General features: G+C 44.0%; 2 protein-coding genes and 1 long non-coding RNA gene across 12 annotated transcripts in view; 1 reads left to right on the forward strand and 2 right to left on the reverse strand.

Annotated features, from left to right (window-relative positions):
* The window catches only part of LOC117642637, a 15435-nt gene extending 1899 nt beyond the window's left edge, over positions 1-13536 (forward strand). Inside the window, exons 1-10 of one of the 8 annotated variants that reach the window (XM_034381029.1) lie at positions 5097-5315; positions 5397-5874; positions 5966-6041; positions 6127-6293; positions 6837-7010; positions 8103-8209; positions 8697-8869; positions 9619-9843; positions 10176-10265; positions 13188-13536. In XM_034381029.1, coding sequence (XP_034236920.1) covers positions 6268-6293; positions 6837-7010; positions 8103-8209; positions 8697-8869; positions 9619-9843; positions 10176-10265; positions 13188-13355 — 963 coding nt within the window. In that variant the 5' untranslated portion in view covers positions 5097-5315; positions 5397-5874; positions 5966-6041; positions 6127-6267 and the 3' untranslated portion in view covers positions 13356-13536. The other 7 variants (XM_034381022.1, XM_034381026.1, XM_034381023.1 and 4 more) reach the window with 7 other exon arrangements.
* LOC117642650 lies at positions 1441-4537 on the reverse strand. Of its 3 annotated transcripts, none has more exons than XR_004587580.1 (3): positions 4313-4537; positions 3959-4078; positions 1441-1524 (listed from the first exon to the last, which is right to left on the reverse strand). It is a non-coding gene; the product is annotated as an uncharacterized LOC117642650 (long non-coding RNA). The 3 variants fall into 3 exon arrangements; XR_004587581.1 differs by having other exon boundaries at positions 3959-4081; XR_004587582.1 differs by having other exon boundaries at positions 3959-4103; positions 4405-4419.
* Positions 13537-13656: 120 nt separating the features above from the next.
* Positions 13657-22910, reverse strand: LOC117642641. Its single transcript, XM_034381037.1, has 6 exons — positions 22626-22910; positions 22074-22230; positions 20516-20556; positions 20178-20345; positions 17951-18255; positions 13657-16112 (listed from the first exon to the last, which is right to left on the reverse strand). The coding sequence occupies exons 5-6, from the start codon at positions 18017-18019 to the stop codon at positions 15444-15446; spliced, it is 738 nt and encodes a 245-aa protein (XP_034236928.1). The 5' UTR covers positions 18020-18255; positions 20178-20345; positions 20516-20556; positions 22074-22230; positions 22626-22910; the 3' UTR covers positions 13657-15443.
* Positions 22911-23870: the final 960 nt, after the last annotated feature.

Below are 23870 nucleotides of genomic sequence, written 5' to 3' on the forward strand. Positions count from 1 at the left end.
AAATTTTAGTGAATTTCGTCGATTTTCATCAATTGTGTGCGGCGCAGCCGCGCTGCACGCGCTGCGGGCGCCGTGCGCGCCGTGCGGTAGGCAACCCCTCTTACACTTCTGCTGCTTCGTAGCCTATCTTCTCCGTGCCAGGATCTTCTAGGCCTTCCTTGGCTGCAGCCTTACCAGCAACCGTTTTCTCATTTTCTGAAAACATCTTAAGCTACATAGCCCCTGTTCATGACATAATTTGTAATATTGATTTAGTAGACTTAACTAACTCCAAGTTTCAACTGGCAACCCAACATGTTTCAGTAATAAGAAAACTTGCTCGTCGAAAAAAATGTACCATTTAGAAAATTTAATTTGTAACTTTGAATACCTGATATGGGTTTAAAAATGGTTCAAAATGTGACAAATTGTCATATGTTAAAAATAAAAAATAAATTGCAAAACTGTTTTTAAGTCTTCAACCAACCCTGTTGATCCTCCCCTAGTAGAACATCAGACTGGTAAAATGACATCAAGGGCACAGAGGCTGTCAGGTATTGGGAAAAGGTCGAGGGGTGAGCAGGGAGGAAGAGGGTGGGGGAGGAGTAAGCTGAGAGGAAAAGGGCGGGGGAGGAAGGGGCAGAGCGGGAAAAGGGCCGGGGGGGGGGGGGGAGAGCAGGGTCCAGGCGCAAGGAAGGCCTAGAAGATCCTGGCACGGAGAAGATAGGCCACGAAGCAGCAGAAGTGTAAGAGGGGTTGCCTACCGCACGGCGCGCACGGCGCCCGCAGCGCGTGCAGCGCGGCTGCGCCGCACACAATTGATGAAAATCGACGAAATTCACTAAAATTTGCTTGCTTTGTCGCGCTGTGGCGTCTGATCCAGACCTATAACCACCTTTTTCGAGCCGCAGTTGTTTAGAGGGAGTCTTAAGGAACATTTTCCACTACTCGGAAGTTTAAGTTTAGACCCGCTTGCCTTTACATTTTTGCTTTGAAAATAACCCAAAAAAAAACGAAATTTTACGTTTGAAGTCAATTTTCGACCACTAAACTCGGTCGTAGGTAACTTTTGGCGGCGGATTCGGATTCCTTGTTCATTTTTACCTTAAGAATGATGATCTCAGCCTTCTGGGTCGAAAATTTTAGAAGCAGGATGGATTCGCGCAAAAGTTGACACTTTGTACAAAATCACTAAAAGAAATTTTAGAGAAAATTTCAAATTGCGATATCTCCGAAAGTATTCATGTTTCGACCTTAAAAATTTAGGGGCATCTTACCCTAGTGGTAGGTAACATTTGAGCACAAAAGGAACGAAATCGGTGATGGTCACCTACGCCGCCTGCTAATTGGGTCTGGAATGCCCCAATAGAGAAATTCATTTGCTCGTCCGTACGGCACAGAAGCGAAAATTCAGGCTCTGATCGGGAAGGAGGAGCGAAAAATTGGCACAGTTGCACTCACGTGGTACAGCGGCACGCACTCATGGTGGCTTCCGGACTCGTTGCTACTTCCTGTTTGACCGAAATCTCCGACACCGATGACAGACTGCAAATCGTTCCAAGCATGAACGTAAGAAAGTCACGACAGCATGTATCAACATTCAAACAAACGAACGTGACACAATTCACATTCGAGCGAAGATGACGTCACAATCGTTTCAGAGCTCTCCAGCTTGGGAGCCCAATGTTCTAACTGTAAATAATGGTCATCAATTTTCTGCGCACTTCACTTCAACTATTATTATTGACCATTGTTATTGTTATTGTTAAATATTCTAATGCAAATTGTTATTTATTAAAACTACCTATGGCCAATAAACATGTTAAAAAAAAAGCTAGTTTGACAAAATATATTATCCGACCCCGAATATAGCACGACACTGCTTTCCGGGATTCGCTTAAATTATTTAACATTACGTCTTTTTGGCTGAGCCCAACTAATCTTTAACGTGTACTTTAACTTTAACTAGCGAAGCCATTCGCATTCGAAGGCAAAGCTCAGCGCGCTCTATCTGCTCGTGGTGGGCGCTATTGGAACTACTCTGGAGGTCCGTGGCGACTAACCCCAACACAATTTTCACTTTCTTATTTTGCTGTGTCACTTTGAAACCACTCTCCAGTACAAATATCTAAGTCACCGGTATTGTGAAAATGCCTTTCACTTAACCCAGTTTTAGGCTCTTTGAGGTTTTTGACGCTTTCAAGTCTACAGGTCCCATGGTGACGTCACAGCCGACGGTGTCGCGCTCTGGCGCCTTCGAATGCGAATTTGGCAGGGGGCTCTGCCCCTAGCCGTCGCCGCAACCTTCTTCTGACACTGTAGCCAACAATACAAACCTAAAAACAGTGTGCCTGTAACACGCCGTAATTATTACAAAATCGTCTTTACAGATGCGTTTACGGCCTAAGTCTCCGTGAAAATAATTTGATTGGTCAAAATCGAAATTATTTACAATATTTAAACTCAAACATCGGGTACAAGCAGACAATACCAGTTGGCAGTACTGGACGTTACCTTTGTTAACACTCCCATGTCCATCCATCTGATGTAGCAGACAGCTCCGGGTGTTCCAAAGTTTCAAGTTTAAACTCAATTTTCAAAAATAATTGTTTCTCTACATGAATCTCAAAAACATACACTCAAATTACATTCTGAAATAGACATGGGTATCTCGGCTTACTTTTATCTCATCCTCTGAGCAAGTTATTGTTATTATTTTCAGATCAACAAGACGGTTGCCGTGTTCCTATCATGTGGGTTTGGCGATAGGGATGTTACATTGTAAGGCCAAAGATCTATATCTCAAAATAATTCTTGGGAACTGTGAATTGTAACTTCCACTTCAACTTATTTCTCGACTGTGTGTGTTGTTACAAAGGTTATACGGCCTTTTCTTTCAAAACATCATATAAGAATAGTTGATCAATATAAAACTCTTCACTTTAAACTTCTCAAAAGTGGGAACTTGGGCTCAGCCTTAAGTGTTAACTTTACCTAGTAAATCAACATCAGCTCGAAGGGGTATGCCAACGCTTATTCTTGATCTCAGAACTTCCGGTTGACTGTGCCTTCATGAACGGAACGTGGCGTAACATGAAGCGGAAGCGAGCGCGTAACATGGCAGCACTGAATATCTGTGTCTCGGACAACAGAGCATCCTAGTCGTCGCCGATCCCAGAATAAAGGGAAGAACAAAACAGAGCCGAAAAGGAAGGTAGTAAGTAGAGATCCCGGTATCAGAGAGAAATGATGACTAATATCTTTAGTTCCTTTGTCAAACAGTATCTGAAGCAGATGAAGGGCGACGACTAGAATGTTCTGTAGAGATTCCAAACGCTGTGAGTATAGCAATGCACTGAGTTATAGGGTACTTTCGTAGAATCCTGAACCGGAAGCAAGCAGACCAGCAGACGCCAAATTGGCCGGAAACTAACCTCTCTTCGGATCCAAAACTATAGCCGAGCTGTACAAATATTGCTCGCGAAACACATATGCACTGCAAACAAGTATCAAACAACTGTTTATGTTCAAGTGTGGCCGATACGTTTGACGAACGTCTCTTTCCCATGTCAAGTTTGGATCTACTTCCGCCAACATGGCGTCTGTGTGCTTCCGGCTCAGGGATCTACGAAAGTACCCTATTGCACCATACGTGCAATGCCTCCAGCCTTATTGCACCATACGTCCAATGCGTCCCGAAAATGCCCTATGCTAATTCATGGGAAGGCATTGCACATCACGTGCAATGCTTTTGAATTGCACCAATTGACGCTATATTCATAGCGTTTAGATTCTCAGTGTATTGAACAATCCAGAAACAGTTTTCCGCAATGTCAAATTTAGTCCTAAATTGGTCACCTGCTTGTCACAAATTTTAACCGCGCTGATTACTATTCCGTCACCTTATTCGTCACTGCACGGTTTCCGGGTGTTCCCTGACGTTGTCCATAGGCAGTTGATGCGTGTGCCCACAAATTACCTGTTCTGTGGAGACGGTTCGTCAAGCTGTGACGGGTCGCCTTGCTTGGAGCGCTTTGCAGCCCCGCTAGGCCCGCCGGTTGGGCTGGACTGAGACCTCTTCTCCGGCGACATACCAACGCTGCTGAAAGACACAACAGAATAGACTATTTCGCTGGATCCACTTCGATTCCCTCGAGTAAACAAAAGCACCGGAAGTCGGGTCACGTCGGCCAATCGGAAGCCTCCTTTCATCAAGGGTAGGCGTTACCACCGATGAAAGGAGGCTTCCGATTGGCCGACGCGACCCGACTTCCGGTGCATTTGTTCGAGGGATCGTAGTGGATCCAGCGAAGTAGTCTTCACACACACAGACCCGTCGACTCCTGAGTCGAAAGGTTGATTCGAAAGCCGGAGGTTTCGCTACGGGGAGCCTTTCTGAGGAAGGGAATGGTGGTTCAGTACCACCTTTATATCTGTTTGAAGTGCCCGGAATTTCTTCACTCAACAACTTTCCCGATGACCAATGCACCCCGTTCACCCACGTCTCGAACCCGACCCCATTCCGACTCGCGTGCCACCGTAACAGGATTTTGTCACGCAGGCCCTTCACCTACTTAATGTCCCAGCACTATTTTTGTTACCACTGGGAAACAATTTCCGTGCATTTCCAAATCTCAAGACCAAACTGCAGCCCGGTTATGTCATTACGTAACTGGTTATAGTTTTGTCACCAGGTTTTGTGAAGCGTAAAATCGGTTTCAGTTGGTAATTAATTGTCTGCTACATTCAATTTGCAAAGCCAAGGTGCATGTGAAATCTAAACAATTCCATATCGCTTCATCTTTCGCACGAGATAACGCGTACCGCCCTCCGCGTAAGATCTTTTACTGTGGAGTCTTGCCGCTAAACCAGTTCGAGCCGGTTGCAGGAGGAGGGCGGAAGGAAGGGGGAGGGAAAGAGAGGAAGAGAGAGAGTGAGGAAGAGAGCCCGCGGCCCCCCACTCTGAGCGACCTTCACGCGCCCAGAGCGCTCTCGCCGTGTCAGTGGAGTCGCAGCCATGGCCGAAGAGAGAGCGTTCCGTCAAGTGCTTGTTGCCATCGCCACGGCCCAGGGTTTGAAGAAGCCTCGGTCAGTGACAGCGCAGCGGCGTGAGTGCCCATTGGGCCATGTTGTGTAACAATGCACACCTAAGATCCATGTTCATTTACTTTTTCACTGAGTCAGAATCCATTCAGGTGTTTCCGTAACAGGCTCAAGACTTTTATTGTGGATACTTTCGCACTGTTTTGTTCATAGTTGGATTCAAAACCCACCAGGGCCAAATTCCAGGGAGAATACTTCAACTAGAGTAGAAATGTTTTTAAAGGTTACGGAATGTACATATCATTGTCCATGGCTCTGAAGTATAGTTATCTAGAGCTGTTCACAAATTTGTCCATTGGTTACCTTGCTTCTAGGTTAACCTAACCGAAACGGCAACCTCCGGTGTAAAATTAGCGGTACACTTTCCGTTAAATTTCCGTACCACGCTTTACAAAGCACAGGCTCTTATGGGAAGAGTGGTACGGCAGATGTCCCTGCCACCATTTCAGGGGGTATACGGAACACCGTAGCATGCTCCGTATCAGACACTGATTTTTTGCACTGTGGTCTTAATCAGGAAGCGTGTGGCATGTGTATGCACTAGTTAGTGCATGCTTGGCAGGCATGCGCTAGCGAGAGCGTGCTTGCAGGTATGCTCCAGCTAGAGCCAAACAGCTTAACCTCCTACCTCCTACCTTGCCGATTTGGAATTATCATTTTTAACTGACTATCTCTCTCAGTTAGGCGGGCTTTTGAGCTATATCTTCACTCAAACCCAGTGAAAATCGAAGTGTCCGGAATTACCCCACTCTCCCTTATGCACTAAAGTTTCTATGGCAATTTAGTGCGATGGTAATTTGCATTCCTTGCTTGAGCATTCATCTTAAGCCCGAGCCATTCGTATATATTTAATGCGAAAACACTTCATTTGTCCTATCAACAGGTTCGAAATCAAAGCAGCTTCTGGTGACCGAGATGGTTTCACCAGCAGCGTGTTTAGGACGACAATTTCAGATGATGTGAGTTATTAAACGCGTTTTCCTATTGCATCATCTAAAACGTTGTGCAGGTATGGAATGAAACGGATTTACCACTGGACTTCAGGGTCCCTCCGGGAAGGCGCCCATCAATATTATCACGAAGACGACCAGTGACACCCAGGAGGAGGGACTTGTGACACTGAGCTTCGTCTTCGAGGGGCTTGCTTACCAGTCAATCTTGCCCGCCCTACAGGATGTTGCCAATATGACAGAGCCACTACCATGGCCCAGGTTAGTAAACTGACTCTCAACATACCCTCAAGATCGCAATTTTTGCAGTGGTTTCAAGACATTCGTCAGGTCACCTTACAAGCTACTAAACTTTCTTTATATTCTTAAGTCGTTTTAAATTTTGCTGAATTCTTCTAAGCTCGATGGGTGTGGTCGGCGTGAAACATTTGTGGAATCATCAGTGACTCACTTCTCCGAATCGATTGTTCCCGGAAATTTTCGAACAGTGCACACTGCTCTTAAGAATTTCATTGTCCATAGCTATTGCCATACTTGAACCTAAATATGTATAGAAGCTATTTATTTATGCTTGAGTATTTATGGATATGTTACTAATTGCACCAGTCATGCATGCATCCTCATTATTCGTAACTATTGTCATACGTACATGAATCGGCTACAATTTTAGTACTTCAGCACAATATGGAAATATCGTTCTGAATTTATTTATTAATATGTACCTAGCCATGTCTATGCTCAAGAATGGCCACAGTCATGGGCACTTACATGAACATTTAGAGTGTTGTTTGGCGCCATGTGCAGGTGCTATCTTGTTTCGCTCGACGGCCTGCCCCGGTCCATATCGCTGGAGGATCTGGGCCTCCAGGGCTTTGTGAATGCGGACCGCAGCCATCGCCTCGACGCCGCGCACTGCCGCCTGGCGCTGCGGCAGCTGGCTCGCTACCACGGAGCAGGGCTCGCCCTCAAGCACCTCAGGTACGGCAATCACGACGAAACCCCTCGGACGGGCCGAGCGTCGCGTCACAAGCAGAAATATGCAATTGCACTGTGAAAATTTGTTGTCACTTTATGACTAAAACGTGGATGGTATTTTCATCACCTTCCAATGATTGCAATCTCATCACAAATTAATGATTTTTTTTCTTGCTCCCATACTTATTGCATGGGCTTGGCAACAACGTCATCAATTGTTTTGATGACATCCTTGGAAGGAAAATTAGCCTTGAAATTGTCATCGAGTGATGACTCAAACTTTCACAGTGTGTGGGACAGTGCACAGTGGTAACGTGCTAAAATAGCATTTTGATACCAGACGCCATTGATTTGATTTATTTACTGATTACATTTCAAAACGTTACCAAAGATTTTCAGAGCTGGACGCTCGAGAAAGTTCGTGGCCGTTACGTGCTGGCTTGCACTATTTGTATTTGTGATTTCTAATCTGTGTGCGGGAACTGATACACTCTCAGACCTTTACTGCGCCATCACTCTGCACTGCAGAGTTTGTGCGTGCCTGCCCTGGGATTATGATAAGTGAAAGGCGCAGAGATCGATTTGTGTGATGTTTTTCAATGACTAAGCCTCTCACGTCGGTTTTTCAGGCTGACGTCTTATGTGTGGAAGCTGCTAATAATTTGTTCAATTCAAATAGTTTGTAAGCCGGAAATCCGGTGGTTGCAAGCGGAGATTCCCTTGAGTCGCACAATATGCTTACAGTATTCTCCGTAGGACCGCACAGTCTTCTCCATAGGACATGGAAGACTGTATAGTCCTACGGAGAAGAGTGTAAGGTCCCACGGAGAAGACTGTACGGTCCTATAGAGAATACTGTAAGGGCCTAGTGGAGAATATTGACAAGGGGGCTACGGAGGATTGCGACAAGCTATTTACAGAATTTTTCGTACCTTTTTGCCACAGTGTACACAAGCGCGTACAGGTGTTAGTAAAGTCTAAAATCAAGGCAATCCAGTCTAAAATTGGGGTGTCCGATTTTTCCCCGCCCTCCCGCTGCTCGGTTCTTAAGAACCCCGCACTGACACCACGTTCTCTTTGTTTCAATCATCACAGGCCGGAGAAATACAACGAATTGCGGCGCCCGCTGAGGCACTTGTGGGGCACGGCGGACGGTGAAGCCAAACTCAGGCCTTTCTTCCAGGCCATTAGAGTGACACCAGGTGCGCAGTGAGTTCAATATTTGCACGATTTTAAAGGGCATTTTGTGGCATTTTGTAAGTTAAACGGCACGGGATCGCATCACACTTTTCAAAGAGGCCTTAAATTGATTTCTCCCAAATATACTCTTTTAACTCTTTTTTCATTTATTAATAAAAACACGAAAAAAGAAACTTTACACCGTTGTATGAGGTTATCATCGAAAGTTTATTCAACCTCCAAAGTCGCAATAACCATTTTTGGACAAAAAAAAATGCTTTATCGGGCTGCTATTTTCACTACAGATGTCTAATCGGCATTCCGATGACATCAAAATGCAGGGTAAACCGTGGCCTCGCCTCGCTTCTTGTGTGAACCTAAAACGAAACGGAAATGCCTTTATTTATAAAAGGCAAACTTTAAGTTAGCGTTCAGTTTAGAGTTACCCTAACGTGAAATCAACCTCATTGTTTGGCCATGTGTTGGTTTACACTATGTTCATGTGTGCAGACATACTCAAGAACACGTACCCCGAAGGCTCCGCGGTGTACTCCAGTCTCAAGAGACTGTTCGATGCGTTCGCCGAGGATAACGTCTCTGTGACGTGCCCGGGTTTCGGCAAGGGGTACACGTTCGTGCACGGGGATTTCCACACCAACAACGTCATGTTCCAATACGACAAGGTAATATGTCCTTCGGAAAGCCTACTACTCCAGTGACACTTCAGTCGCTGCACTCTTAAAACTTTTCGAAGTGCTTTATAAATCTGCACGAACTTTTTAGTAGTAAACCTTGCGAAGAAATAGATCGTAAATTACGTAGTATTTTGTCTGTAAGCTTACGCATGCTTAATATACTTTTTATACGACAAGCTACTTTTCTTTGTAGCCCCAAATATTTAGTAAAATTTTGAGAGTGTTGGACGCAGTGAGCCAGAAGACCGGCAAAGGCGCCCAACACCCTACAGACGCGTTTTGATAGCCCCTTAGTCCTCATGGAATGGATTCCTCATTCAGAGAGCAATCCACACCTTCGGTCTGGAGTCCCGTTTCTTGATCATGGAGCTCAAACCCCGCCTGGGATTTTGACCGCCTCCAACGCTAGAGGTCTGCTGAGGCCTAACAGCGCTGATGATGACCGTTCTTTTGGCCCACTCCACTGAAAATTTGACTCGTCACTTGATGACAATTTCAAGTCTCCATACAAGAGTGTCATCAAAAGAATTGATGACATTGTTGTCACGTCCATGCAATAAGTGCTTTGATGAAAAGGCTTTGATGAAAATGTCATCAATTTGTGATGAGACCGTCATCATTTGAAAGTGATAAAAATATCGCCCACGGTTTTGTCATAAAGTGACAACAAATTTTCAGTGTCGAGCCCCCTTGCTGCGTATATGTACAACACCAACGTCCTCCGGCGTGTCCTACAGGTGTCTGGTGACGTCATCGCCGCGACACTCATCGACTTCCAGCTCGTGCTCCCCGGCAACCCCGCCATGGACTTGATGACCCTCTTGTTGCTGAGCGGCGACAAGGCCCTGCGCGACGCGCACTGGGACTCGCTGCTGCGCGAGTACCACGGCGAGCTGCAGGCCACGCTCAGAGCGGCCGGCTGCCGCGACCCCGACGAGGTGCACTCCTGGCAGCTCTTGCAGGTGTGCACACACCGTACGCCCTCACTGTGAAAATTTGTTGTCACTTTGTGACAAAATAACGTGGGTGACATTTTCATCACTTTGAAATGATGACAATCTGGTCACAGATTGACGACATTTTCATCAAAGCTCCTATACTTAGTGCATGGGCGTGACAACAATGTCATCAATTGACTTGATGACAAAATTAGCCTTGAAATTGTCATCAAGTGACGACTCAAATTTTCACAGTGCTATTGCATATTTCCTAGTCCGTTTTTGCACAATATTGCTATGGAATTTGAATACTTAAAATTGTTAATGACCTGCAATGATGGAGACTTCCTTTCTAGGAGCAACTGTCAATGGCGGCAATGTACGGTATCTGCGCGGTTCCTTTCTACCACAACTGGCTCTATGCTGATGACGAGACAAACAAAGAGGTAAGATGTTCGGATACAGATCGATCCATACCCCTGCGCAAATGCACCGAAAAACCAAACGTGGTCGAGACCACACCACTGGGTGTGGTCAGCTGCAACGGCATCAGTTGGTGTGGTCTTAACCACGTTTGGTGTGGTTTGGTATGGTCTAGACCACGTTTGGTGTGGTCTTTCCATGCAAACCTGGTCTAGACCATACCAACTGATGCAGTCAAAATGGCATTTATTTGACTGCATCAGTTGGTGTGGTCTGGACCACGTTTGGTTTTTCAGTGTGGGCACCTAATGCATACGGATCTATCTGTATCCTTCTCCGTATGGGCACAGGAAGGGGCACGGATCCCCTCATTTTCATAATGGTTTCCAAGTGAATAGTATTCACTTTTAAATGAGTGGTTTCTCCTTCTTTGGGCTCCGCTTGAAAAGTCACACTCTACGTTGAATAGCTTTCACTTTGAAACCAGCCGTGTGACTTATAGCAACACACTTGAAAACAGCCACATGACATCGCATATTCCCGGATTACCAGTGTAGTGACAGCGAAGAGATACAGCCTGCTGCAAAAAGTTGTTGGTGAGGTAATCTTGGCCTTATCTGCTCAGCCCACAAATTTAGGAGTGACTGATAGGAAAACAGTATACGTCAAAGCTTTCATGTGACCCTCTTGTCCCAAATAACCCCGTTTTACACTGTCAATAACAATTTGGGAAATCCCTGAAAGTACGAGCGAATTTCAGGAGTCTTCGCTTTCCACATTTTTACTCGTTCTTTACAAAAACCAAAAAAAAAACTATGACCTAAAGAGAACAAGTATTGTGCTCAACACAGAAATGTGGTGATGTGGTTCATCTCGAAATCTATTACACATATAGCCCCCATATTCACATGATTTGATACATTTTGTTATTGCTAACAACAATACTATGAGGTTTTTTTTCAGTTTCTATGTAAAATTTTGAGAAAATCGAGTTTGAATGGCAGAATTGATGAGTGTAGAAAATTGTGTTACAAGCAGCTTCTGTTGCACATTTCTCAGTGAAAATGAAGATAAAGCAACACTTTTTGGTGATGAATTTAAAGCTTAAAGTGCAATTAAAAAGTTCTCAAAGAGGTTTTTTCTTATTATTTATCTAAAAAAAGAGATATAGAAGGTTTTACAGTTTGGAGTAATGGGTGTTTTAAAGTGATTGTAATTTCATAATATTTACCCATAAGGTATGTTTATAAGTAAATCAAAGTTAAAATTAAACATGTATAACCATTTGGTGTTAAAGTGACTAAGTTATGTCAACATATAAGGAAATTTGAGGTTAATGGTCATAAGGAGGTGTGACGATGGCGCCATCTATTGAGACAATAATGAGTTAAATTCTTTTGTTCACCACCTTGAACGAGACTAGGGACTTTCCGCCAAAGGCGGAAACCAATCACGATGCTTGAATGTCAAATTATTTTAAAACCTTTTTGGAGGGCAAAAGAGAATTTATGATTTGCAGATTTCTACTTCACTTCATTTCAAAACGCACAAACTCATCTCTCATTTGTTTCTGGTGAACCACATATTGTAAAGAACGAGTCTTCCATTGATATCAAATACTTTTGATATTCCACAGTTTTTACTCGTTCTTTACACACCACTCACTAACATACAAAACTCTATGTGAAGAGAACGAGTATTGTGTTCAAAAATGAGTTTTGGGGGGACATCTTTCATCTCAGATCTGACAGCATGTGGGAAAATGAGAGTGGTATCAAATGAAAGATGGAGTGTCAGTCGCTAGATCGTAAATGAACTTTTTTTTTGCTTGCAATGAGAAATACTGAGAAAATGAACATGAAAGAGAGACGTTTTTAGTGCATTATGTGAAACTAACCTCTTTTCAAGTGATTGCATCTTTTGATATAGAACGCCACTGGAACGCAAACAACAACGACAACGACCAGAGATCTTTGGCCAACAAAAAACTAGGAGGGTATTTTCCAAGTGACAATGGATAATTTTGAGAAATTTGCTCATAAAGAAACATCGTTTCACGCTAATCGTGATATATGTCTCAGAACTGCTAGCGGTTTCTTCCTAGTGAAAATTTCTTGGCAGGTGTTGCATGTCTTATGTTGGAGATGAGAGACGAAATAATAAGTTTCATTTGACTTCTTTTTTAAGAAATGTGTCCTTCTGAGGGTTTTGGTCATGGAAAAAGCAGGTTTTTGGCACGGACTCACGGACTCTAGTGTAAATTCGATTATGCACGAGAATCGATATCTCGAGATATCGCGATGCATCGATGTTCCCTGCCTGAGAGGAGAACCAACCGGAAGCGTTCGTTGAAATGCAAAATTACAAATCGTCAGAGGACAATTCATGTAACGATCAGCGACTGACACATCAATCTAGCTTTGTAAAGAACGAGTCCCTCCCATGTGATATCAATTCTTTGATGTCTTTCCTTCTTGTTTTTTTTACTTATATTCCTTGGCTTCTTGTTTGTTCTACACGTGCCGGGAAATCGTTCAAGACAGGAACATTAATGTTTCCAGTTGGAGGTTATGCAATGTTCCGAAGGTCAGTTTCGGGGGGTGGCATGTCTTTCGCAATTTGTTCCTCAGAAATTTCCAAAAATTTTAATACAGTGTACGGTGGGTGCTTTAAGGAGGAAGCCTATGGTAAATAATACATCGGTTATTTCCAGGGAGTTCCCTGGGAAAACCAGGAACCGTTTTTACCGTGCACTGCTTGAAAGAATATGACGCCATATTCATTGGAATGAGAAATGCGTCACGCTCGTTCGAAAACGATGTTTAAACGACTGTCGCATCGCATCATCAAACGAACGTGACAAATTCACATTGTGACGAATGTGACGTAACATTCGTCCAAAAACAGCCGATTGTCTTACCAGCGTGTGCTTTGAACGTCCGCAGGTCCGAGAGTTCTTCGCGAACCCGGAGGGCAAGGTGTTCCGAGTGCGCGTGACGCCGGAGCTCAAGTCGCACCTGGAAGGCGTCGTCGAGGACGTCATTCGGTGGGGATGGCTGCCGTCCGTTGGGGAGATCGACCGCCGACTCGCTGCCTATGGATCACCGAGATGAGTCGGAGATAGTGGCGGACCAGGAACGGGTTCAGGAGGAGAGGGGGCCCTCCCTGGAACCGCGTCTGGCCGAATGAGGTTGTCTCTACGAGGCAGCGAGGCACCGCTATGTGAATGAAATAGGATGGATGCGGGGTGGATTTACGGCTGGGGAAATAAACAATAGCCACTTTATTATAAAATTACTTTATTAATGGACGCGCCCCTGCGATGGAGCACTGTTAGAAAAAGTTGTGGGATAACGACAAAAAGTTCAACAGCATGATTGTTATAAAATGACAAAATTGTCAAAATTCAAAACAAAACAACCATCATATTAAAAAAAAACTTGTTTTAAGAATACAAAATTGTATGGTTACAAAAGAATATGTTCAAAATCAAAACAATAAAAGTATCGTTATCAAACAACAATTTCATCTCAAAGCGACTAAAGTCGTTCAAAGATTGTTTGACTCGTTGGATTACGATGAAATAATCACATTTGCCATATTGTCAAATATTCCGGCAAAAAGTCTGGGAAAGGCACATCTTAATTAGCATGAAAACTTGACGCTATTTTGATAACCTTTCATGATGAACTGCTGTGTATTTGCTCATAAGTCTGCCGCAAAGGTTAACTTGGGAGACATAAAACAGATTTTTAATGTGGTTACCTCACTTTGGCTATTTGCTATCACCACGAGCCACTCCTAATGACATTTATTGACAAGTGTTGGAGACCATCAGCTTTGTGCATCTTCTTCCATCCCTGCTGTGCATTTAATTGATTTATAAGCTGAGTTTTGAGACATTTTGCCAGAATATTGGACAATGTGGCAAATGAGATTATTTTATCGTAATCCTATGAGTCAAACAATCTTTGAACGACATTGTCATCATGTATCGACAATGTCGTTGATTGATGATTTGGATCCAATGACTGTGAAGAGGATATGAGTTCAGCCAATGTCTATGAAAATTTTATCGTTGAACAGCACTTTCATCAGACTACGACATTTTATCTTACGACATCTTTCTCACTTGACAGCAACTTCTGCTATGAAACTTCACGACAAATTTGTCGTAAACCAACAGCAGTTTTTCTAACAGTGAGGGCTGCACCAACACATTATGGTGGAGATTTTCTCCAAAATACGAAAGAAATTTGACAAGGTGTTAAGTTCAATATATTCCGTGAGGTAAGTTGCATCCGAGTGTAAGTCACTCTGCTATCAGCGCAAAGCACAAAGTCTGGAAAAAATTATGGAACCACGTACTTAGACAAATTAAAGTAATAAAAATAGTGTCTTCAATTTTCCCCTCAGATTTTGTTTCAAAGCGTCATGATAGAAACTTTGTTTTTAACTTAAATAGTAAGTTTGTGGGTGTCCAATCTGTTTTTAACTGAGGAAGGCAGACGCTGCGCAAGACTTCAGCTTCTCCTTACGTTAACAAAAGTGACTTGAGAACCCCTTTGCTCGCCTTCAAAGAAAAAGCCCCAAGAAACGCGTCAACTTAGCAACGCTTGGGGCCAAAATCTTGGGACTAAAATCTATTTTGTTTCCTACTTTTGTGACTATGGTCGTGTTCGGACAACAAGAAAAAATGGGAATCATATGCCAAAGTTGTATTAAGAAATGTCTGATTTATTTTGTCGTATAATGTATAAAACAGATGCCCGCGTAGATTGTTGCACTGCGAAGCATAGCACGACAGAACATGCTAAGATAAAGACCAAGCAAATAACTGAAGCGAACAGGGATATGACGGCTCACCGAACGTTTAACGAACACTACCAACAGCGGTCGCGAATACGTTTAATTACGAATAACTAGGTCAGGATAACATGCTGTACAGAAAAAATGTACCAGGGGCAAACGGAACAGAGAGCATGGTCGTTCCTAAAGGAACTTTAACGTAAGACTGGGACGCAGGGTTCTAAATTTCTCTGTCAGAGAGGACCAGGTTTCTTTCAAGTTCTTTACATAGATTGAGAGCGTTTGAAGTCTTGGTACCGTTGAAGCTGTCCAGGAGAGAAGCACCGCTTCGAAGTCCGTCTCCACGTTCAGCACGAGGTTCTCCACTGCCGGCAGCAAGTTGAGGAACTGCACTAGAAGAGCTGGTGAGACGGCGCTCGGGCTGTAATACGCACGAAGCCTCCGTAGCCTGATACTCTGAACTTGCGTAGGTTGTCTGCCAAGTCCACAAGCTCTTGCAAAGAGCGTTCGCCGTAGATCTTTACGTCGATGTGGATCTTCCCTGAGTACTGTTTTTGGGCCCACTTGAGCCAATTTGTCAGTGAGGCATTGATATCTTTTATTGTAATCGATTTTAAGTTCGGCAGCAGTGGGACTACATCTGCAAGGCCGTCACACGAGTACAGTGTGAGATGGGTGATTTCTCGGCAGTGCTCCAACTCCTCCTTAAAACGAGCAAACCTTCTGTCGTGTTCCGGAAAGTGGACCTCGCGTAGAGTGTTTCTCCCAAGGTCGAGAAGGTCTCGAACCATGACGACATCATAATGGTCCGGAATTTTCAGTTTCGTCATACAGATTTTCTCGAAGACAAAATCCAGACACTTGCCGCCACGAATTCGAACTCCTAGCGTGTCTATTCTCTCTAAGTTGTCAATGGCCTCCAACGCTGGCACCAGGTTGCTGCTCTTCAGGAACCCGCCCAAGGTGATGCGAAGCTCTTGTATGCCTCGGTTTTGCAGAACGCGTTGCAAAAGCCTGTTCGACGCAGTGCTAGCAAGAAAATCCAGGTCCAGGCAGCGAACCTGTAGAAACAAACACAAAATGATTACACAAAGTTGAGGGGAGGGGGAATCCAGAGATTATGGGATCAAACCCCCAACTAGAATCAAATAGACACTTTAAGGGTACTGTAAAGTGAAATTAGCATGTCCTAGAAATATTTCACTCGTAAAACAAAGGCATAAAAATTACGCCCTTTAAGCCATAAATACTCTCTGTAAGGGCGTAAATCGTTTTGTGCCCTTGGGAAGGGCGTGAACGGTGAATTTTAAGCAAAATTTTAATGCCCTTCCAAAAGGCGTCAACGATTCACGCCGCTCCAGGGGCCGTAAATCGTTTACGCCCTTAAAGGGCACAATTTTAATGCCTTTGCATTTTAATACCAGTGTTCGCAGGAAGTTAATTTTGAAGTCAAAATTCAACCACTTTTTGATGAGTTTATTGCCAAAGCCCCAACTTCTATTAGTTTCTGAGACTTACGACAAAGGATTTCGTGCCCAGTCTTCAGATTCTGGCAACTACATCTAAATTTTGCATAGGAAAAAGGTAGCGTTGGCAGATTTGAATCGGTATAGAAGATGCTGTAAAATCCATTTTACCGGCCCTTTTTTTTTAAATTTTTTTTTCAAATTTGAGAGATGTTGCCCCAACTTGGTCTTGTTTTCGGTTTTTCAGGAAAACTAAGGCAGATATTTTGAGAAAAGGGCAACACTATCTTTTTTCTATGCAAAGGTCCCCTGGAGACTGGGTAGCTAATCCTTTCGCGGAGAATTTGGGAGTTGGGCATTTGGGAATTTGACTAAAAGTTTACGTAAACCTCCATAACTCACAAACTAGGAAACTAGAAAATTGGATTTGGTGCCCCAGTCTTAGTGTATGAGTTTATGGAATAGAAAGGAACTCTCGCCTACAAATTGAGACATCTGACACAAGTATTTTAAAAAATGCCAAATAGCCACTTTTTTACTCGTTCTTTACACACCACTCACTAACATACAAAACTCTATGTGAAGAGAACGAGTATTGTGTTCAAAAATGAGTTTTGGGGGGACATCTTTCATCTCAGATCTGACAGCATGTGGGAAAATGAGAGTGGTATCAAATGAAAGATGGAGTGTCAGTCGCTAGATCGTGAATGAACTTTTTTTTTGCTTGCAATGAGAAATACTGAGAAAATGAACATGAAAGAGAGACGGTTTTAGTGCATTATGTGAAACTAACCTCTTTTCAAGTGTTTGCATCTTTTGATATAGAACACCACTGGAACGCAAACAACAACGACAACGACCAGAGATCTTTGGCCAACAAAAAACTAGGAGGGTATTTTCCAAGTGACAATGGATAATTTTGAGAAATTTGGTCATAAAGAAACATCGTTTCACGCTAATCGTGATATATGTCTCAGAACTGCTAGCGGTTTCTTCCTAATGAAAATTTCTTGGCAGGTGTTGCATGTCTTATGTTGGAGATGAGAGACGAAATAATGAGTTTCATTTGACTTCTCTTTTTTTAAGAAATGTGTCCTTCTGAGGGTTTTGGTCATGGAAAAAGCAGGTTTTTGGCACGGACTCACGGACTCTAGTGTAAATTCGATTATGCACGAGAATCGATATCTCGAGATATCGCGATGCATCGATGTTCCCTGCCTGAGAGGAGAACCAACCGGAAGCGTTCGTTGAAATGCAAAATTACAAATCGTCTGAGGACAATTCATGTAACGATCAGCGACTGACACATCAATCTAGCTTTGTAAAGAACGAGTCCCTCCCATGTGATATCAATTCTTTGATGTCTTTCCTTCTTGTTTTACTTTACAATAACTTTGAAAACAAATGAAGGAACTTGGTCACACTACAATTACCTGACAGTTCCCCTCAGCGAGAGCTTTGAGGCAAGCGAGCCCCATATCACTTCTCTCGCAGCGTATCATCTGTAACTCCACAGTGTCCAAGGCGGGGGCCAGGCGCAAGATGCCCGGGTAGGGCGGTGATTCGCAAAGCCAGTGTCTCCACAAGTAAAGCGGCGGCGGCGCCACAACGGCGCCTCCAGCATAAGCTTGCTCCAGCGGCGGTTCAGCAGGCGCAGCGACAGCAGCTGCTCGGTCGGCACGTACGCCAGCACCGCGTGGAGCAGCTCGGCGGGCAGCGACTCCAGCGGGCTGTTACTCTGCGGCAACGAATAATTTGAAAGTAATGATACCAGTTCATGTGGTATCATTAGTGTGAGTGTGAGAAGGGTGTTAGTAGGGTTTGAGTGGCCTGTTCTTCCCAAGGGGTTAGTCTTAGTGAGAAGAGACTGTGCGTGAAGTGAAGGTGAACAATGGATAAGTCGATAAGTGACGACAAAATTTCCATCAGTGCCGATGAGATTTCCACACTGAGAAAACCTTACAGACTATTTCAGGCCATACAAAGCATAGCGGTTTGTTATAACAAAGCATTTCGAGCATACATAAGCTTTCAAAGAAAATACTTTGAAATTTACGAACTATTTCTTCGTACAACAAAGTAAATTAGTTTGTACTTATGCATGCCTAAAATACTTCGTAAGGTTTTAAGGGGGGACCCTGGTGAAAAAATCGCCAAAATTCCAAAAAATAGTATTTTCAAAGTTCATAGATAAAAACGTGCATAGAAGGTTTCAGATTCAACAGGTTGAACACCTTTAAGCTAAGTGGGTAGTTTCTTTATCATTTGGAAGGAAATAGCATTGAGATCAGTTGTCGTTGGCACAAATCGTCTGAGGACAATTCATGTAACGATCAGCGACTGACACATCAATCTAGCTTTGTAAAGAACGAGTCCCTCCCATGTGATATCAATTCTTTGATGTCTTTCCTTCTTGTTTTACATAGAAACTATTCCGTTGATATTCCATGAGCACCGTAATACACCCGTAATACACTAGTAATACCCGCAATACACTTGTAATACCCGTAATGCACATGTAAAACCCGTAATACATAGGTAATACCCGTAATACACCTGTAATACGCGTAATACATCCGTAATACCCGTAATACGCGTAATAGGGAGTAGTCTGTACACGAAAACCCCGAGTGTTTACCCCCTCGGTACTTTTACGCCTTTCTTCAGGCGTAGTACAACTACGTAAGGCTTAAATCGTTCTCCATTTCGCCTCTCTGTCCCGCCTATCTAAATGCATTGGAGAATTTCTTCTCTAAGCTTGATGTCAAGCGTAGTTGTGTGCTTGAATGAAGCATGCGTCAGATTTACCAGCCTTGTATTGACGAGCAGTCCAAACCTACAAATGTTGACATTTTTTTTTTGGTTTGTCTCGTCGAGACAAATCCATTCCTAAAACTGGTTCTCCCAACAATTTTGGTTAAGGGGATGGACAGTCAAGAAAGAACAGCACTGTTAAAAATTATGTTGTAATTTAGCAGTAAATATGTTGCTAATTTTCTTAGCGATCAAAGTTGTTTTCAAATGACTTTTGTTGTTTACTAACGAGTTGCGTCGTTAGTCCACAAGATGTTTGTAAACCGATAGACAGCCTTATTTGCATCAATTTTTATTGCCGATTAGGTCATAGACCTAGTAGAGTCCCGGTTACCCCGCAGTAACCACTTCTTAGATTGTCCGGGTTGTTTGTACGCAGCAAAATATTGTTTTGAAACAGCATAAGTCATAAAAATAATTAGCAACGAATTCGTCGTTTCAAAACAAGCAAACTTGTTCACAAACAACAGCGTTGTCGAGGTTGGTAACTGTGTTGTTGTTTTAAAACAACTATTTTTAACAGTGAGTGACAACTGCACCTAAAACTGCAGTAAAGGCTGTGTAAAAATTGGCGGGACGTCGTTGTTTTTCTTTTTGACAGTGAAGCCCTCTACTTTGGCCAAACCTACACTGTGAAAATTTGTTGTCTTTTTACGACAAGAACGTGGATGACATTTTCATTAAATTCAAATCATGACAATCTCATCACAATTTGATGACTTATTGCATGGGCGTGACCACAATAATGTCATCAATTTTTTCATGACATAGTTGTAATAGTTGTAGTTGTAAAATTAGCCTTGAAATTGTCATCAAGTGACGACTCAAATTTTCACAGTGTACTACCTGAGGGTCTGCAGGGCCTCCTGGGCGTTCTGCAGCTCCGCGGCCACACCGTCGTGCGAGGCGGCCACGCTCTGGGCTGCGTCGCGGGCCAAGCGCTGCGCGTTGCCGTACGAGTGCTCTCTCAGGCACACGTCGGTGGTCGGCGCCTCGCAGTCCAAGCACCAGATGCTGCAAAGGACGAGCACAGGTTCGTTTACCTCTTGCGCCCTTGAAAGCATTGGCATTCTCTTCACATTCATCTCCATGGATATCATATAAAAAGATCCAGCCCTCGAATAAGTACAGCACACACGGTGCGAAACCCAACGCGAGTATGTCTTCCGTCAGCCGGATCGTACCTTGTATCATGTTCCTCCTGTTCGACCACTTGCTTTGACTTCTGAAAAAGATAATGAAACAAAACTACAATGTTAGTACAAAATGCCACTGACCGCGGTATTTTTCAATTACAGGCGAGACTAAGGGCAATGAACAACACCGCAAAATGATCCCTGTACTTCAACGAATGACGTCATATTCGTTGGAATATGTGCTTCGTCACGTTTGTTTGAATACGATGTCACATTCGTTGAAACGTGACACGGCCGTTAACACTCATTCCAGGAACGTGACAAGACGTCCGTTCCATTGAGCATTGTCACACATTCGTTTGAAGGTGAATCCAGCCTAGCTTATTTACATTCAAACGAATGTGACGTGACACAATGCTCAAAGGAACGTGACATCTTATCACATTCGTTTCAACGTGACGTCACTTTCCTGGAACGAGAGTGTAATTAACATGTCACTTTCGTTCAAACGTGGGTCAACTTTCAAACAACTGTGGCATCATATTCAAACGAACGTCACAAATTTTCATTCTAGCGAATAAGATGTCACATTCACATATGTTGAATAACAGTGAAACAAAACTTAAACGGAGGGGTCCTATTCAAAAGATCTTACGGATACTGTAAAATGAAACTAGCATGTCCTAGATATATTTGTCACAAGATCATTTTGTGGTAAAAATTTCCCACTATAAGGTGAATTTATTCCCAAAGTTGGGGGCCCCAACTCCTCTCTGAGTTATGGAGGTTTACGTAAACTTTTGGTCGTTTCTCCCAAATTCTCCTCACAACAAAGGACTAGCTACCCATTCTTCGGGGTTCTGGCAATTTTATCTATTCTTGCATAGAAAAAGATCGCGTTGGCACATTTGAAGATATCAGCCGAGAAGAGGCAGTAAGAGCTATTTTATCAGGCCTTTTTTTTTCCTTCAAAGTTGAGAGATCTTGCCCCATTTTGGTCTTGTTTTTGGTTTTACAGGAAAACTAAGGCAGATATTAAAATACTGGCAACGCTCTCTCTTCCCTATTCAAAAATAGATAAAATTGCTAGAATCTGAAGACTGGGTAGCTAATCCATTGTCGTGATGAGACTTTGGTACAAACGACTAAAAGTTATTGTAAACCCCCCATAACCCAGAAACTGATAGGGGTTTGCGGCCCTCATCTTAGTGTATGAGTTTATGTGATAGAGAGGAATTTTTACCCCTCAATTGAGACTTCTGGCGCAAGTATTTAAAAAAAGACAAAAAGCCACTTTTTTCACTTTACAATTTGCTTAACTGGGCGCTCCTATTCAAAGAACCTTATCTGCAACGCAAGCGAATGTGACCAAGTTTGATCATTTGAAACAGCTACAAAACCCAAAAAAATTTGTTTCAATCACACAATCTTGAAGATGAAAAAATAAAAAAAACCAATTAGTGCGGGTACAATCCGCATACCTTCTTATCCGTCCCAAATGGTCTAACTTCGTGAAATTCGATTGCGTTGGAAAAGATCTTTTGAATGGGACCCCTCGAAACGATTTTCCCCCCGTATTTGGTGCAAAATATGTGTAATGCTTTACCTTGGAGCACGCGGGGCAGCGCCTCTCTGGGCCCGATGAGCACGCGTCCCGCAGGGGTGGCACGGCGAGTGGCCGCAGTTAAACGGCCAGCGGGACGACGGTCTTGGTCCCACTGCAGGCCGCAACTGCAGCACTCCGCAGCCAGCGATGCCGATGCCTTGGAAAGAGGAAATGCTGGGGGAACAATACGAATATACTCTACAAACTTAAGTGTGTACTCAGTAGGTGTTTACAGATGCACACTTGCACAGATGCATTGGCTAAGAACGCATCTACAGATGTAATTACTCAGCTGAGTACACATCTACAAAAGCAACTTGGCTGAGTTCACACCTACAGATGGGATACAAGGAGAAATAACTCCAGCTAAATTTGTACACCAAAATTCATCAAAATGTTTAAAATTTATAAAAATTTATCGAAATTCGACTAAAATTCATCGAAATTCGACTAAAATTTATCGAAAATTTTACTGTTTTTCATCGAAATTTGAATAAAATTTATCGAAAATTTGACTGAAATTTTATTGAAATTTGACAATGATGTCGCTACCTCTAAATTGACGTCGCTGCAATCCATGGTCACCACTTCTCTGCTGGTCCGGCAGGCCCGCACACTGGGCGAAGTCAGTCAGGGTGCTCCCGGGGGGGTCGCCAAGGCGGAAAGAGAAACTCACGGATCGAGCGGCATCCACTCCACACAGCATTAGACCCTTTCAGCGCAGGGCGCAAGGCAGAGACTGACGCAGATCGCTGAAACGCAGACGCAGCGTGCTTACGGCTGCAGTGGCGTGACGTAGCGGGCGCGCGCTGCTGCTGCGCGTGCCGGTGCCGCCACATCGTGGACGTGCGTGCGGTCGGCAGGAAGGCAGGGTTGCCCGACTCGGCCGCGATCCAGCCCCGGGGGAAATTTTTGCTGGCTCTACACCGTTGTGGCCACCGAGGAAGCTCTAAGCTGCGGGCCGGGCCGCGAAGTGGGCCCCAGTGGGGGGGTGGCCGACCCGAGTGGCGCTTCGGCCTCCGAGTGGCTTCAGAGTGGCGAATTCGGGGAATCTGTGGCGACCAGTGGCTCTACGGCTTGGCGCTAGCCGCGCGCGCTCGCTAAATAAGGGTTAGGGACTTTTCCGCACCCCCGGCCCGGCCCGCAGCTTAGAGCTTCCTCGGTGGCCACACGGTGTATAGTGCCTGGTGAACGTCAGCGAATTGGACGAATACTGCAAATCATGTACTATGATGCCGCTTTGCACATCGATAGTTGGGGCCAAAAAAGGTTTTGACCCGCAGAGGCATTTGATCCGTCCCTTAGGAAAAAAGTTATAACGGTTTTGAATTAACATGGCGCCTTACGGGGATTCCGGGTAGGCACCCGCCGCCACATCGGCAGTTTTCGCGCTGTCCAGGTTTAATTTCGATCAAAATGGCATTTAGAATTGGAATTTTCGAACCAAACTTCTAGCGTCGCTTAGGGAGGGTCCATAGAGCCGCTCACGTTGATAAACCGACAATATCAATCTTGACACGGAATTTATAAGCTCTCAAAGTCAAAATTTCCGGAAATTTACCACAGCGGTGTTCAAAACCTTATGACTCAAGATTCAGCCCCCAAACCTTGCCTCTTCGGGTCAATCTGTCAAGTGGGTATCAGGAACAACCCCCTGGTTGCCGATTTTCGCTAGGACCTCTAGATCTCGATTTTTGGTCGATTTGTGCTGAGAGAGCATGGCCCGGAGCGGCGCGGGCTGGTCCGGCCGGCGCGGCGACAGCGCGATGAGCTCTTTTCGGAGACTTATTGCGAGGA

This window comes from Thrips palmi, unplaced genomic scaffold (genome assembly GCF_012932325.1).
Source record: "Thrips palmi isolate BJ-2018 unplaced genomic scaffold, TpBJ-2018v1 HiC_scaffold_16, whole genome shotgun sequence".
Classification (NCBI taxonomy): Eukaryota; Metazoa; Arthropoda; class Insecta; order Thysanoptera; family Thripidae; genus Thrips; species Thrips palmi.

Coding starts and splice junctions, on each gene's coding strand:
- LOC117642641 (XM_034381037.1), bottom strand. CDS start 18,019: ATGATACGCTGCGAGAGAAGTGATATGGGGCTCGCTTGCCTCAAAGCT. Junction 16,113..17,950: donor TCGCTGAGGGGAACTGTCAG/GTAATTGTAGTG, acceptor TTGTTTCTACAG/GTTCGCTGCCTGGACCTGGA.